General features: G+C 41.6%; 1 protein-coding gene across 1 annotated transcript in view; it reads right to left on the bottom strand.

Annotated features, from left to right (window-relative positions):
• Positions 1-14,032, bottom strand: part of Mybpc1 (myosin binding protein C1) — a 90,312-nt gene extending 76,280 nt beyond the window's left edge. The window contains 1 exon segment of the mRNA XM_090328499.1: positions 13,870-14,032. Coding sequence (XP_090184625.1) covers positions 13,870-14,032 — 163 coding nt within the window.
• Between the last annotated feature and the right edge of the window lie 1,267 nt (positions 14,033-15,299).

The raw sequence follows: 15,299 nt of genomic DNA, 5'->3' as shown, positions 1-15,299 counted from the left end.
AGGTTCTTTCATTTAGCATCATACTATATGGCCTTATGTATCTAGGTTTTGCTCTACTGTAAATCTCTGCTAGGAGAGCCCAAGATTTCTACTGATTATTACAAATGAGGGAAACCTTTGAGTCTGGCTTACTTCACTTACTATGATTTTTTTTCTAAGTCTTTCCATTTCCTTACAAATGGGGCATAGAATTCTATTGTGTGAAAATACCACATCTTGTTGATCCACTCATCATCAACTGAGGTCATCGGGTTGGTTCCATATCTTTGCTATGGTAAATAGTGCTGCAGTGAACATCGTTGTGGTCACAAGCTTGTTAAAGTCCATCTCCTCTTCCTTTCCAAGTTCCACACAGCAGGTGCTCCAAAAATAGAGTTGCCTGGCAGAATGTCTCTACCAGCCCAAAAGCCCCTTCTTCTTGCTGCCAAGAAATCAAGACGCATCCGCTGGCATTCCGAGGGCAGCTTTCTTGGGCTGTTACCACAGGGAACACTATGTCTCTCATTGGACTCCCTCCCATTGGCTCTAGGCGTGGAGAAGGTCGCCCAATGCCTGTCATTTAGATTTCATCTTACTGTCAACATATGTCTTGCATTTCTTAACAAGGGCAGGAGAGCAATTAGAATTGGAGTTTCAGCTCTCAGGAATAATACACCCCTTGCCTTTCTAAGGAATCCCCTTCTTTTAAAATTTGGACTGGAAAAGTGAGTCAAGTGAGTCCCACCAATTTCTAGGCAAATACGATAACCTTTGCTCAATCAGGCCAGCTGTGGTAGCCTCCCTTGGTAAATTCTCTGAATCTTAAACAAATAAAATACTGATTGAGTTGAAGTTCTGTTAATCCGTCTACTTCCTTAAAAGCCAAAGCTGATTCCGTTGAACATCTTCTACCTTGTGAATAAAATGCGGTTTTTGTCCCCTTTCTTTATCTTCTACCCTCCTACTCTGTGACATGTTTCTATTGGAAAACACTCCAACAATGTGGTCTAAAAAAATCAGGAATATTGCCCGGTGCAGTGGCTCATTCTTATAATCCTAGCTACTCAGGAGGCTGAGATCTGAGGATCTAGGTTCAAACCCAGTCTGGGCACTAAAGTCTATGAGACTCTTATCTCCAATTAAGCACTAGAAAACAGGAAGTGGGGCTGTGGCCCAAGGGGTAGGGCCAGACTGGGTCTAGTGGTAGAATGTTTGCCTAGTATGCACAAAGCACTGGGTTCAATTCTTCAGTACCACATACACAGAAAAAGCCAGAAGTTGTGCAGTGGCTTACATTGTAGAGTACTAGCCTTGAGCAAAAAGTGTTCAAGGACAGAACCCAGGCCCTGAGTTCAAGCCCCAGGACTAGCCCAAAACAAAACATAACAAACAAAAACACTTGCTTAAAAAAGAAGAAGAGATTGGGGCTGGGAGTTTGGCCTGGTGGTAGAGTGCTTGCCTAGCATGCACGAAGACCCGGGTTCGATTCCTTTGTACTACATACTTAGAAAAAGCCAGAAGTGGTGCTGAGGCTCAAGTGGTACAGCTCTGGCTTTGAAAAAGTCCAAGGGCCCTGAGCTCAAGCACAGGACTGGCCAAAAAAAAAAAATAAAGAAGAAGAAGAAGAAATTAATCCAGATAGCTCATGCCTTTAATCCTAGCTAGTCAGGAGGCTGAAATCTGAGGATTGAGGTTCGAAGCCAGCCTGGGCAGTAAAATCTGTGAGGCTTTTATCTCCAACGAACCACCAGAACACCAGAAGTGGAGTTATAGCTCCAGTGGTAGTGCTAATAATCTTGAGCCAAAAAGCTAAAGGACTAAAGGACAGTGCTTGGAGCCCTATTTAAGTCATAGACCCGGAATACGCACATGTGCACACACACACACACACACACACACACACACACACACACACACACACACAAATCAACATACTGTGAAGAGATAAAAGAAATCAAAGACATACTCGAATGAACCCCATAAAAATGACGTGGAGTCTGAAGCCATCTCTGTCCTCTCGGGCAAAGGCGGCTGGTCTTTGATCCCTTCTAATTCGGAGATCTGGCCTTTCCCTTCCTCTGCAGGGCTGAAATGCTTTCAGAAGGCTCTGTCTATTTGTGGTGGATTTTTCCTATGGTCACCTACTGTAAAAAGCACAGGGATGCCACCAGTGGCATGCCTGCACAGCCTGTGCCCTGGCATTCTAACTGACGGGCACCGGTGGCAGACATGAAACAGACAGCTCCATATGTGGCCTTGTGCTGCCACTCCGAGGGAGCCCGGGGACTCCATAAATGGACCGGCTCTCTCCAGTGGAGACTGGGTCTATTTTCGATGGTCAGTAGATCAAAAGAGGAAAGGACTCTAACTCTACGAAGGCTTTCACTTGCCCATCGTTATGGATATGTGTGCACTAAGATGACAGAGCTCAATTCCTTCCTTCTCGTTCCCACTGCACAATACAAGCTATTATTTTAATATTTATATTACATGATCATCTTATTAGTGCTTAGTGTGTATGGGATAGTATTGCAGATGTTAGAATAACACATTATTGCTTTAAAAACATTCTATGGAGCTGGGCTTGGTGGCTCATGCCTGTAATCCTAGCCACTCAGGAGGCTGAGATCTAAGGATAGCGGTTCAAAGCCAGCCTGACCATGAGCACTAAAGAACTTAAGAAGGTGAGACTCTTATCTCCTATTAACCATCAGAAAACCGGAAGTGGGGCTGTGGCTCAAGGGTAGGGTGGCAGCCTTGAGCTGAAGAGCTCTGAGACAGTGCCCAGGCCCTGAGTCCTAGCCCCAGGATTGACAACAAACAAATATGAGTTTTTTGGTGCAGTTGCACTTGGCCTTTCAATGAGTTACATTAACACATGAATAATTATCACTAAACCATGTGAATATATTACATAGACATAGAAAAAATGAGATGAAAACATATAACAATAACATTCATTGTCATTTAATGTTTTTTGTCCATTTGTTTGCTTGTTTTGTGGGTCATGGGGCTTGAACTCAGCCTGGGAACTGTCCCTGAGCTCTTTAGCTCAAGGCTATCACCCTACCCTTGAGTCAAGCCCCACTCCCGTTTTCTAGAGGTTAATTGGATATAAGAGTCTCAGGTCAAGAGCCGGGAGTTTGGCCTAGTGGTAGAGTGCTTGCCTAGCATGCACGAAGACCCGGGTTCAATTCCTTGGTCCACATATATATAGAAAAATCCAGAAATGGAGCTGTGGCTCAAGTGGTAGAGCTCTAGCCTTGAGAAAGCCCAAGGACAGTGCTCAGGTCCTGAGTTCAAGGCCCAGGATTGGCAATAAAAATAAAATAAAATGAGCTTAAGACCCTTGAGCTTCTGGGGTCTCCTACATGGCCAGAATTGATGACAACTCAGTGTCCTGGTGCGGTGGCTCACACCTGTAATCCTACTCAGGAGGCTGAGATCTGAGGATCAAGGTTCAAAGCCAGCCAAGGCACTAAAGTCCATAAGATTCTAATCTCCAATTAACCTCTAGAAAATGTGAAGTGGGGCTGTGGCTCAAGGGTCGGGCTACCACCTACCCTAGAGCTGAAGAGCTCAAGGGACAGTGCCCAGGCCCAGAGTTCAAGCACAAAGACCTTCAAAAAATTTTTATTTACTGTGGTCAAATGCTGCCAGAAACTGTGTGCAAAAGGTCTATCTAATTGTGCACTGGTTGGGTAAATTTTATTGACTCAATGGAATTTCCCTAAACCTACCAAGTTTTCTGTTTTGTTTTGATTTTTTCCGTTTTCTGTTTTGAATTTGTTTTCCTCTCACAGTGAACTTGTTCTTTAATCTAATTGTACACATTTCAAAAATGAATCCAATAGGTTGGAGTGTTGGGAGGGACACTTTACCCACACTGAAGAAACTAAGCTGAAATTAAGTATCTACCATCCTCAGAATATAATCCAGAGCATGGATATGAAGGCAGGAGGATCTCGAGTCCTAGTATAGCTTGGGCTATATACAGAGCGTCATTCAGTCTGTCTCAACAAAACAGAACAAAACAAGCCAGGTACTGGTGGCTCATGCCTGTAATCCTAGCTACTCAGGAGGCTGAGATCTGAGGAGACTATGGTTTGTAGCCAGCCAAGGCAGGAAAAAACTGTGAGACTATTATCTCTAATTAACCACCATAAAGTCTCAAGTATTGCTGTGGCTCAAAGTAGTAGAGCACGAGCCTTGAGCAAAAGACTCAGGGACAGTGCTCAGGCCCTGCATTCAAGGTCCTATAACCGACCACAAAAAAAATTAGAACAGAACAACAAAAACTCTGAAGAAATTAAAAAATATTGGCCAAAGGACAAAAGGAATGGTTACAAAGAGGATTAGAATGGTTATTTCCCTACTGGTCCTTCTCTGTGCTTTTCTGGGGGTCCTGCACATAGCCACAGTGGGGTTATAGAATAAAAAATATCCCATAGGGCCAGGAGTTTGGCCTAGTGGTAGAGTGCTTGCCTAGCATGCACAAAGACAGAAATGGTGCTGTTGCTCAAGTGGTAGAGCTCTAGCCTTGAGAAAGTCCAAGGACAGTGCTCAGGCCCTGAGCCCAAGCCCAGGACTGGCAAAAAAAAAAAAAAATCCCATAAAGGCTTTGACCAGAGCTACTTCTAGGCCTCCCTTTGGGTGACGATTTAAAAATAGAGAAAGGAGAGGCCTGATACCAGGTGGGGTCATAAAAATGAAAGTCTAGTGACACTCAATCAATCACCTATCCCATCCATATGTGGTCACAGGGCGGTTTTGATATGGTGAGCTCAGAAACATTCAGAGCCAGGATGACCCCTACCTGCCAAAGGCATTCATGATAGGCAGAGAGATCCCTCAGTCTCAAGCCTTACAGCCATGTGTGGTGACTACAGACCCAGGTCTGATGGTGCATGGTGGCTCTTCCATCTAAGTAGTAAAGGCCATCCTTCCACAATGGGATAGTGAGGACACGGCCTGTAGGTGTCCCCTCAGGTGTGACAACCTCCGAAAGACATGATGTACTTCAGTAGGAGATGGATTTGATCTGCATGTCCATGGGTGAAAACTAAGATGTTTTACTACAAGTGAAATGAGGATATATTCCTGGTGGTCTTGATAATCATGGCAGCCTTCTGGAAATGTATTCTAAATGTTAGCACAAGATGAGGGGAAGCAGAGATTGTCCTGTACCGGATGGGGTGGAACTGCCTTGGAAGCTTATGGTCTTTGGGAGACATTTATTTCCTTCTACCAGAGTGTTGGCTTGAGAGCACCTGCTGTCTGTCAGCTCATGTTTAGACACTTGACACTTAACCTGATTTATTTCAATTTTTACTAAGATCTAGTAGTGTGTGTGCGTGCACACACACATATGTGTGCTATTCTGGAGGCTTCAACCAGGGCCTCACCACCCTTGAGCTTTTGTTTCTTTGTTTTTTTGTTGGTTGTAGGGTTTGAACTCTGGGCCTGGGCTCTGTCCCTGAGCTCTTCAGCTCAAGGCTACCACCCTACACCTTGAGCCACAGTGCCACTTCCAGTTTTCTGGTGGTTCATTGGAGATATAAGAGTCTCATGGACTTTAGACTTTAGTGCTTGAGCTGGCTTTGAGCCTCTATCCTCAGATCTAAGTCTCCAGAGTACCTAGGATTACAGGTGTGAACCACTGCACCCAGCCCATCCTTGAGCCTTTTTTTTTTGTTCAAGATTACTGCTATGCTACTTGAGCCACAGCTCTATTTCAGGCATTTCGGTGGTTAACTGGAGATAATAGTCCCATAGATTGCCCTGCTCAGAATTTGACAGAAGAACTCCTGAGGAGTTTAAGAAGAGATTTGATCCGCTTAAGAAAAGAAAATTTGGATGTTTATTCCAAACAGTTGAAGATTAAGTCCAACATGAAAGAAACAAAATTATGAGAACTAATACATGACATGTTAATTATAATTTTAGATATCGTATCCCTGCGCCAAACTGGCCAATAAAAAGATTCTTAAGGGAGTATAACAAGGGTAAAAGTCTCATCAAAGTGGATTTAGACTTGAAAGACATAATAAAAGGCAGATTACACTTAGCTTTTGGTGAACTCACTTTAGAGAAAGAAATAAGCAGGGGCTTGTGAGATCTTGATCTTTCCCTCCACCATCCACACCCTGATCTGATGGGAGCAAAAATTTGACTCTGGAACCACATATGAAAGCCATAAATATTCTGCCCAGCAGAATGGGAACATCCTGAGATTCTGCTTGTGGTCTGTCTGTATGGTTATATACATGCATATTAATTTAAATTAAGGGAAAGCTGGACTTTTCCACCCAGAATAGACTCAGGAAGGATAAGACAATAGCATCATTTTGGGGAGCCATTTTGTAACTTACTGTGGAGCTTGCTGGGTGCCTGTGGCTCACACCTGTAATCCTAGCTACTTTGGAGGCTGAGATCAGATGATTGGGGTTCAAAACCAGCTCATCCCAGGAAAATCCATGAGGCTCTTATCTCCAATTAACTACCAAAAAGCCAGAAATGATGCTGTGGCTCAAAATGGTACTGAATATTAACCTTAAGCACAAAAGCTTAGGGATAACACTCAGGCCCTGAGTTCAAGCCCTAGGACTCCCCCTCACACACCTCTCTCTCTCTCTCTCTCTCTCTCTCTCTCTCTCTCTCTCTCTCTCTCTCTCTCTCTCTCTCTCTCTCTCTCTCGCTCTCTCTCTCTCTCTCTCGCTCTCTCTCGCTCTCTCTCGCTCTCTCTCGCTCTCTCTCAATTCCAGAGAGCTTTAGTACTTTATTCCTGTAATTCTAGTACTGAAGAGAATGAAGCCAGAGTATCAGGTGTTTGAAGCCGACATGAATCCCTTCATCAAAACAAAGCGAAAAGCAAAATAAAATGATAAAATGCCCAAAAAAAGCAATAAAATAGGGCATACAGAGGCCATGTTCTCTCTGGTTATGAAATCATTGCATTCATGTAGGGAATTAAATGAGAAAACCTTTCCTCTTTTTTCAGCCTCATCTCTAGTCATTCCTGTACTCTCAAATTTCAGGCAATTTAAATGAATAATAGCTACTTCCTGATGACCCACTTAGAACATGCTAATGCGGTAATCATAATATTTCTCTATGTCTTTGTGAGTGTTCCTCAGGGTGCCATATTCTGAACCAAAATAAAAATTCCAGAAAAAAAATCATCTGCTCCAAGCCAGGCACTGATGGCTCACGCCTGTAATCTTAGCTACTCAGGAGGCTGAGACCTGAGAATCCCAGTTCGAAGTCAGCCCAGTCAGAAAAGTCTGTGGGACTCTTATCTCCAATTAACCACCCAAAGCCAGAAGAGGAGCAGGGGGAGGAAGTGAGGAGAAAGAATTTCAGAGGCTATACATTTAGCACATGCCTAGAGAACCCAGGCCTCTCTAGAGACTGAAGCAAGGCCTGTGGACGTTCCAAGCTAGTGTGAGGTACAAAGTGAGAACTCTCCCACAGCACAAAACCATAAACAAAACCAGACAAACACAGAGAAACATTGTTTCATGCCCATTTCTGTATTTAGAGAAAATGATGTAGTTATCTATGTATTGTACCCAGGAACTTTCAGAAAGCAACTTCCGCATAACTTGGAGAACTGGACTTGGAAATTGCTAACTGGGTAAGAGAAAGCTACCAACTATGTGTGCCCATAAGGCCTAAAAGAGAGTGCTTAATGCCAGATGCAGTGATGCCTGTCTGATATCCTAGCACACTGGAGGATGAAGCGAGAAGACTACAAGTTTGAAGCCAGACTAGGAGTAAATAGTGAGATGCTGCCTTAAACCAACAGTAATAATAAAAGAAACAAAAAAGAAGCCAGGCACAGTGGCTCACTCCTGTAATCCTAGCTACTCAGGAAGCTGAGATCTGAGGGTCATGGTTCAAAGCCAGCCTAAGCATTAAAGTCCATGAGACTCTTATCTCCAATTCACCACCCAAAACTGGGTTCAACATGGTAGAGTATTAACTAACCTTGAGTGGAAGATCTCAGGGACAGCACTCAGGCCCAGAATTCAAGGCCCACAACAGACAAAAAAAAGGGGGGGGGGAACTGGAGTGTGGCCTATGGTACAGTGCTCACGTAGCATGCACGAAGCTCTAGGTTCGATTCTCCAGTACCACATACACAATAAAAGCTTGAAGTGGTACTGTGGCTCAAGTGGCAGAGTATAGCCTTCAGCAAAAAGTATCCAAGGACAGTGTCCAGCCTCAGGCCCTGAGTTTAAGCCCTAGGATTGGCAAACAAGAGAAAAAAATGTTTCAAGGCCATATCTCATGGCCAATATACAGCAAACCTAGAAGATTATAAATGCTTCCTTTTTTTCTCACCCTTGGTCCCTCAGAGTAACTCCTGAGTCTGGCCACTGCCTTGTTGAGATCACCAGCTCTCTTCCCCTAGCTTCCATGCTGTTTGAAAGGCCTGAGTATAAGACGGACGTGCCTTTGGACTAACTGGATGATAAGAAAAAATACAACTGGTTTTTCCAAAGATTGCACTGTTTGCATTTTGGTGTTCATTTGTTGTTGTTTATACTGGCTCAAGCACTTAAACTCAAGGCCTAGACATTGTCCCTGACTTTTTTGTTCAGTGCTAGAATTCTACCACTTAAACCACAGCTTCACTTTTGACTTTTTGGTGTTTAATTGGAACTGAGCATCTAATGGACTTTCCTGTCCAAGCTGGCTTAGAACCATGATCCTCAGATCTCAGTCCACTGAGTAGCTAGGATTACAGGCATGAGTCCATGGCTCCCAAGTTTTTTTTTAAGTGGATATATTTAGGGTGCTTGAAAGAAAGAACTGGCTCGTCCTTTATTTATCTTCCTAACAGGTGCAGTATGAGCTGCTGCAAAAGAACAATTCTGCCAAGAATTCCGCCTCCCCAGGGTACATTGGTCCTAGGATATTACTTCTCACCTCAGGGAGCTCAAAGCTACACAAGGATTACCAGCACAGCTAGGCAGGGTTTTCTGGGGAAATACATACTACCATATTCAGTCAAACTAATATACATTTGATTATTCCTTCAAACAAATAAACTTTGGTTTGTCTCACCATGTATCTCAAGCTGGCCTTGAACTCAAGCCCTTTTGTGGCAGCTTTCTGAGTGCTGGAATTACAGGCATAGACCTCTTCTATGTGGCTTGAATAAACTATTCCAAGTGTGAAGGAAGAAATGTTGCCCTTGATTAAAATGTCTCCGTCTTTCTTCATCTTTTATCTGTTGCCTATGAATTACTCTTTCTGAATTCTGAAGTGAAGGTAATGCTATGTAAGATGATTTTCTTTCTTTCTTTCTTTCTTTTTTGTAAGATGATTTTCTAAAGACAGGCTTATTTTGGTATTTGAGACAAGCCAGTCAACCTCATGCAGGTGGAAACTGAAGGTCAGAAAATGAACATGAGAGGGAGCCCTTCTAACCCCTGGGCTCTTTTCTGAGAATGAGTAATCCCTGGGTTATGCCGAGAAATAGACAAGAGGTGAAGAGCCCTGCTCTACATTTAGATGTAGATGCATTTGGAGTTCAGCTGAACCTTCAAATGTGATGAAATGTCCAGAGATGGGAAAGGATAAAGAAAAGGAAAAATGTGTTGGCTATCAGTAAGGTCCTCCCTACATCTACTCAAAAAAGACTATAAGAGACAATGTAGATTGGTTGACACATCATGGCTTTGCTTCCTGAAGTTATCAGAATGGCCCATTTAAATGCTAATGATATGCATGTATCTTCTTAGTGTTGTATAAGGATGAAGACTAATAGAGAAGCAAAAGTAGGAAATAAATGATAACCATAAAGTATTTCCCTATGTCTTGATTATGAAAAAAGCTGGAGTGACCCTACGAAGTATTTTTTAATGATACATTAAAAAGGAGCTATTTGTTGTCCTTTATTGGACTGGTTAAGTTCATGAAATATAATCAAGTCTGACATATCACATAATCAAAATTCATGCTCAGTAGAACAGAGAAATTTGTAGATCCTATAAAATCTAACACTTAAAAATGATTTCCATGGGGTGTGAGTGTGGCCTAATAATGGTAGAGTGCTTATGCTAGCCTTGAGCAAAAAGTGTCCAAGGACAGTGCTCAGGCCCTGAGTTTAAGCCCCAGGACTGGGAAAGGAAAAAAAAGTGGGGGGGGGGGGATTTCTGGCAGGGCACGGTGGCTCATGCCTGTAATCCTAGCTACTAAGGAGTCTGATATCTGAGGAATGCAGTTCAAAATCAGCCTGGGCAGACAATTGCATAAGACTCTTATCTCCAATTAACTACCAGAAAACTGGGAGTGGGTCTGTGACTCAAAGTGTAGAGCATCAGCCTTGAGCAAAAAGTGCTCAGAAACAACTGACAAAAATAAATAAATAAATATTTAAAGAAAAATATATAGACTTCAAGATGTTAAAGAATCAAACCTTAGCCATTCATGGGATAATAAAGATACTTCAATTTTCTGTTGAGAAAGCTTTTGGTTGACCAAAAGGAAGAAATGTTTGGTGAAAGATGATATCTCTACACAGTAGGACGCAAAGGTATTAACTCTGAGGGTCTCTAGAAGCCCCCTTTCAAGTGGGCTTGAAATTTGGACACTCAGCACACAGTAGGTGCTCAATTAACAGATGATATATACACAAGTCCAGCAGCAAGGTCCCTTGGGGAGAGGCCCACAGTACTGGCTCTTTCTGCTAGAGCTTCTCTTTCCACCTGATCAAAGAAATGTAATGGCACCTGACTGCATGAACTCAAGTATAAGGCAGACCTATTAGGTGCACAGGATGGTATAGGTCTCCAAAAGAATACATATGCAACTGATGGCGCTGGAGAGCTGGACAATGGGGAAACGGTTAGTCCTTTAAAACACTGCTGGGCTGGAGGCGGAGCTCAGCCACAGAGCATGATCCTAGATGAGTGAGGCTCTGGATTTGATTCTTCCTAGGAAGAAAACAGAAGGCTTCCTTTTTCCAAAAGGGTGTCACTGATACAGCCAGAATCTTTACAAGGCACTAAATAAGGACCGCTGACTAATTGCTTCCATTAGACTTCCTCTTCAAGGTCCAAATTTATCCTCATCTTCTTCCTTCTCCTTAGAAGGCGCAGCTCTCCCAGGGTCCAACGGAACTAGGCATGCCAGCTTAGGAGGTGGTTAAGCGACAAGGCTTCTGTACCTTCAGGTGCTAAAAATTCAGTCTTTCTTTTTGCCAGTCCTAGGGCTAAACTCAGGACTAGCACTCTACCCCTTAAGCCACAGCCCCACTTCGTTTTTTCTTTCTTTTTTTTTGTCCAACAAAACATGTAACAAAGCTTTATTTGCAATTTTCAGTACTTTTTTTTTCTATGTATGTGGTACCAAGGAATCGAACCTGAGGCTTCATGCATGCCAGGCAAACATTCTACCACTAGGCCACACTACCAGCCATTTTGTTTTTCTTTTTGCAAAGCTACCAGATTCTCTTTGGAAGGAAAAAGCAAAACCCAAAGCTTCCTTCAAGAGCTCCGAGCATGGGGGTCTTCCCTCTCTGGATGTGACTTTCCAGCTTGAGAAGAAAGGTAGAAAGGTGCAGAGAACTAGAGAGATGTGTCCTGCAGGAACAAGTCTGCAGGGCATTTGAACTGACCCTGAAGAATAGATTCCATGTTAGGTTCTATTCTTAGGGCTTTCTCTCAGGAGAAGGGCTTCTATGGAAGAAAACCAAGGCAAGTGAAAACGAAATCACTGTTAAATGCTCAAGTAGCCTTGAACAGAAGAGCTCAGGGACTGCATTGTATTTGGTATTCTGATGAAAATATGAAGACAACAACAAAAGACCACAAATTCACTAAGGAAAAGTCTTCAAAATACTGTCGCTTTAAAAAAAAATCAGTTCTGCTGCTAAGAGTATGAAAAGAAAAAACAATTGCACTTCCTCAATGGATTATATATATATATATATATATATATATATATATATATATTTTCTGTTCCTATTTCCCACCATTCAGATTTAAACTTAACCAAAGAATCTGTGGGTATAAAATTACTCTTCTGGCGTGTGTGTGTGTATGTGTGTGTGTGTGTGTCCCTCACAAAGTATCCACAGAGCTTTTATAGCCAAAGAGGGCTGTGTGCGGAGATTTTAATATCCATGCTGATTTAGTCAAAAAAGAAAGAAAATATATCTTGGCACACTGAAGTTAAAAAATATAGTTTCCTCTTTGTGACTCTAAAATTTTCATTCTCTCTGAAAGCAAAGTGCATCAGATCAAAGCACATGACTGGCAGGCAGAATCATTCTGTTAGCTTTATAAGCTCCACAGCCTGTCACTTTATATATTTGTTTTTCAGCTTCCCGTCCTTTTTAACTGGGCTTTCACACAACAAGTACAAGTTCACTTGTTCAGGAAAAGGGAAACAGCACTCTGTTTTCAAGTAAGGAAACACAGAATGCCCTTTCATCCAAGTAAGACTTGAAGAGGCAAGTCCAGTGGCAAGAGACAGATCAAATAAAAGGACACTTAATACACATGTAAATCATTTGCATTACAAATAAGACACTCTAGCAGGGGCTGGACTCGCTGCCTGCTTGTCAGGATTAAGTTCCCCTATTAATGCATGCATTTGCTGTGGTTATTTCGGGTGGAAGACTTCATCCATCAATGCCCTCTGCCACTAAATCAGGCCAACCTGTAAACTGATCACCACTGCCTGTCAGCACCCGCTACCTAATTACATAAAGAAAATATATTTAAAAGCCATTTGATCATTTGGTTAGTATTTCAACTTGGGGCTCAATGTATAGTAACATCTTTGCCAAAATTCCTCAAAATAATGCTTAAAAGGATTTTTCAGGAATTCAAAATGAAAATGCTAAATATTAGATTTATAGTCCCTGCTAACCTCTGTGTGTGCATGTGTGCATGCACGTGTTGTGTATGCCTTTAGTTGCAGAATTAAAAAAGATAGATGCAGGCAACCACAGATGAAGATGGATAAAAATGAAATAATATTTTTAAAGGTATTTCCATTATAAATTAAAGTCACTATGCTGTGCTATGGATCTGTACTTCCCATAAGTTATTTTTATAATCACAAATTCTAATGTATTTATGTTATTAGTAATACAAAATTTGGAAGCAACTTTCTTCTAATGAAATATCTTTATATATGTTCTGCATAATTTATCTTAAAAGGCTACAAATTATGAAATTATATATATATGTAACTATATTTACCCAGGAAAATAATGTAATCTCTCAGTGAGATTGAGAGACATGTCTTTCTGTACAAGAACTGACAAAGCCACCCTCCAAAAACATAACACAGAGAAAACCCTGCATCTAGATATTTTGAATGTCTTCCCATGAAAAATAATAGAAGATCTATAAATAACTTTTCTGAAATCTTGATCAAATTTATTAACCATTTGAGAAAGCACGCAAACTCCCGTGCCCTATAAATTATAAGCACACATGATGAAAACATTTGAGACAAAATTTACGGAAATAAGCTTGAAGTTCCAATCAGCTCATCTTGAGCCATTAATATATCTGAATAGCACTTCAAGAATCTCTTAGGATCGAAATAATAATATTTCCATTTGGTTGCTGCAGTCAGTCTTAATTTCTAAACTGTCACAATGGTAAATTAGCATACCTGAGATATTTTTCCACTTTTCAGTCTTGCTGATTTTCCCTCCTGCGATTTTTTTTCCTCTAAAGGATCTTATTTTTCCATTACAACAATTCTATTATTGTCTAGTCTAAGAAATCACACATTTGTGTAAAGATAACATACCAAAAAACCCCCGCACAGATTAAAAAGTCCCCCCAAAAATACTTGATGAAAAAGAAGTACAATTAAAAAGTACAGTGAGAAAAAAATGGACATATGAAATCTTACCCTCTTTCTTAGTGGGTTCTGGCATGGCCACAGTAAAATGTTATTCTCCAAACAGTTTTCTCTGTCCAGGTGATAGAAAGTCCAGGAGCAGCTGAGAGTTGTGCAGGTCAGTGAGACAAGCAGTTGGGGCGAAGTCCGGTGCTTTTATACAGCCTCAGAACATCAATCATGTTGGCACCTCCCTTCCTCGGTGCACAATGCTGGGTCTTGACAGCTATGGGACCTTTCTCACATCTGTTGTCTGTACTTCGCTCTCTCGCCTACTGGAAGGAATCTCTCGTCCATCTCATGTGGCAGATGAGAACACCTCTAACTTTCTAAATTCAGCTGCAGCCTTGTGCTCTTTCTTGCTCATCTGTCTCCATCTGGCAAATGCACAGGCCTACACAGGAGAAAGTTTGCGGGATGGAAATTATAATATGCTACTCTAACCTGGGGTTTTAAATTTTTACTAAGAAAAAAGGCTCTGTGTGTGAATGATAATTGTATGCTCTCTGGAGCTGTTTGTTTTTAAATAAGTTCTTAACAATCCAAATTAAAATGTTGTATTATATTAATAATATTAATCTGTCAAGCCAAATCTCTAAGTGGAATGTCTCGTTTCACTTTCTCTGTAAAGAACAAAAGTTTTGAGTCTGCAAAGTTTTGAGGGTGTACGTCTGCAACCCTAATACTAGGTTGCCTGAAGCAGGAAATTGTGAGTTCAAGCACAGCTGGGCTACATAGTAGGGTTCTGTCTCAAAAAAACAAAAACAAAAATAATGAAGAAAACAATATACTGAAAGTTCCTATTATGAAATACATTGCATTTTCCTTTTTTCAAGAAATATCTTTCTAAATAAATTATAAGACATTGGATTAAGCATGGTGGTACAACTTTTGATCCTAGCACTTGTACAAGTTCAAGTACAGCCTGAGCTACAAAGCAAGACCCTGTATTTTTTGTTTGTTTGTTTGGGGTGTTTTTCATTTTGTTTTTGGTCGGTCATAGGGCTTGAACTCTGGGCCTGGGCACTGTCCCTGAGCTCTTCAGCTCAAGGCCACACCACCACTTAAAACCCTTTCTTAAAAACAAAAATTAGGGGCTGGGAGTTTGGCCTAGTGGTAGAGTGCTTGCCTAGCACCCGGGCTCGGTTCCTGGGTACCACATACACAATAAAAAAAAAAAAAAGCCGAAAGTGGTGCTGAGGTTCAAGTGGTAGAGCTCTAGCCTTGAGAAAGTCCAAGGACAGTGCTCATGCCCTGAGTTCAAGCCCAGGACTGGCAAAAAAAAAAATTAGCAGTAAGACCCTGAGACTCTTATCTCCATTAACCACCAGAAAACCAGAAATGTCTATGTCTATCCTATCTACTCAGGAGCTGAGATCTAAGGATCATGGTTCAAAGCCAGCCTAGGCAGAAAAGTCCATGCTTTCTCCAACTAATACAAA

Source organism: Megascapheus bottae, chromosome 2, assembly GCF_031878675.1.
Source record: "Megascapheus bottae isolate mThoBot1 chromosome 2, mThoBot2.hap1, whole genome shotgun sequence".
NCBI classification, from domain to species: domain Eukaryota; kingdom Metazoa; phylum Chordata; class Mammalia; order Rodentia; family Geomyidae; genus Megascapheus; species Megascapheus bottae.
This window is presented reverse-complemented; position numbering and strand designations above follow the sequence as displayed.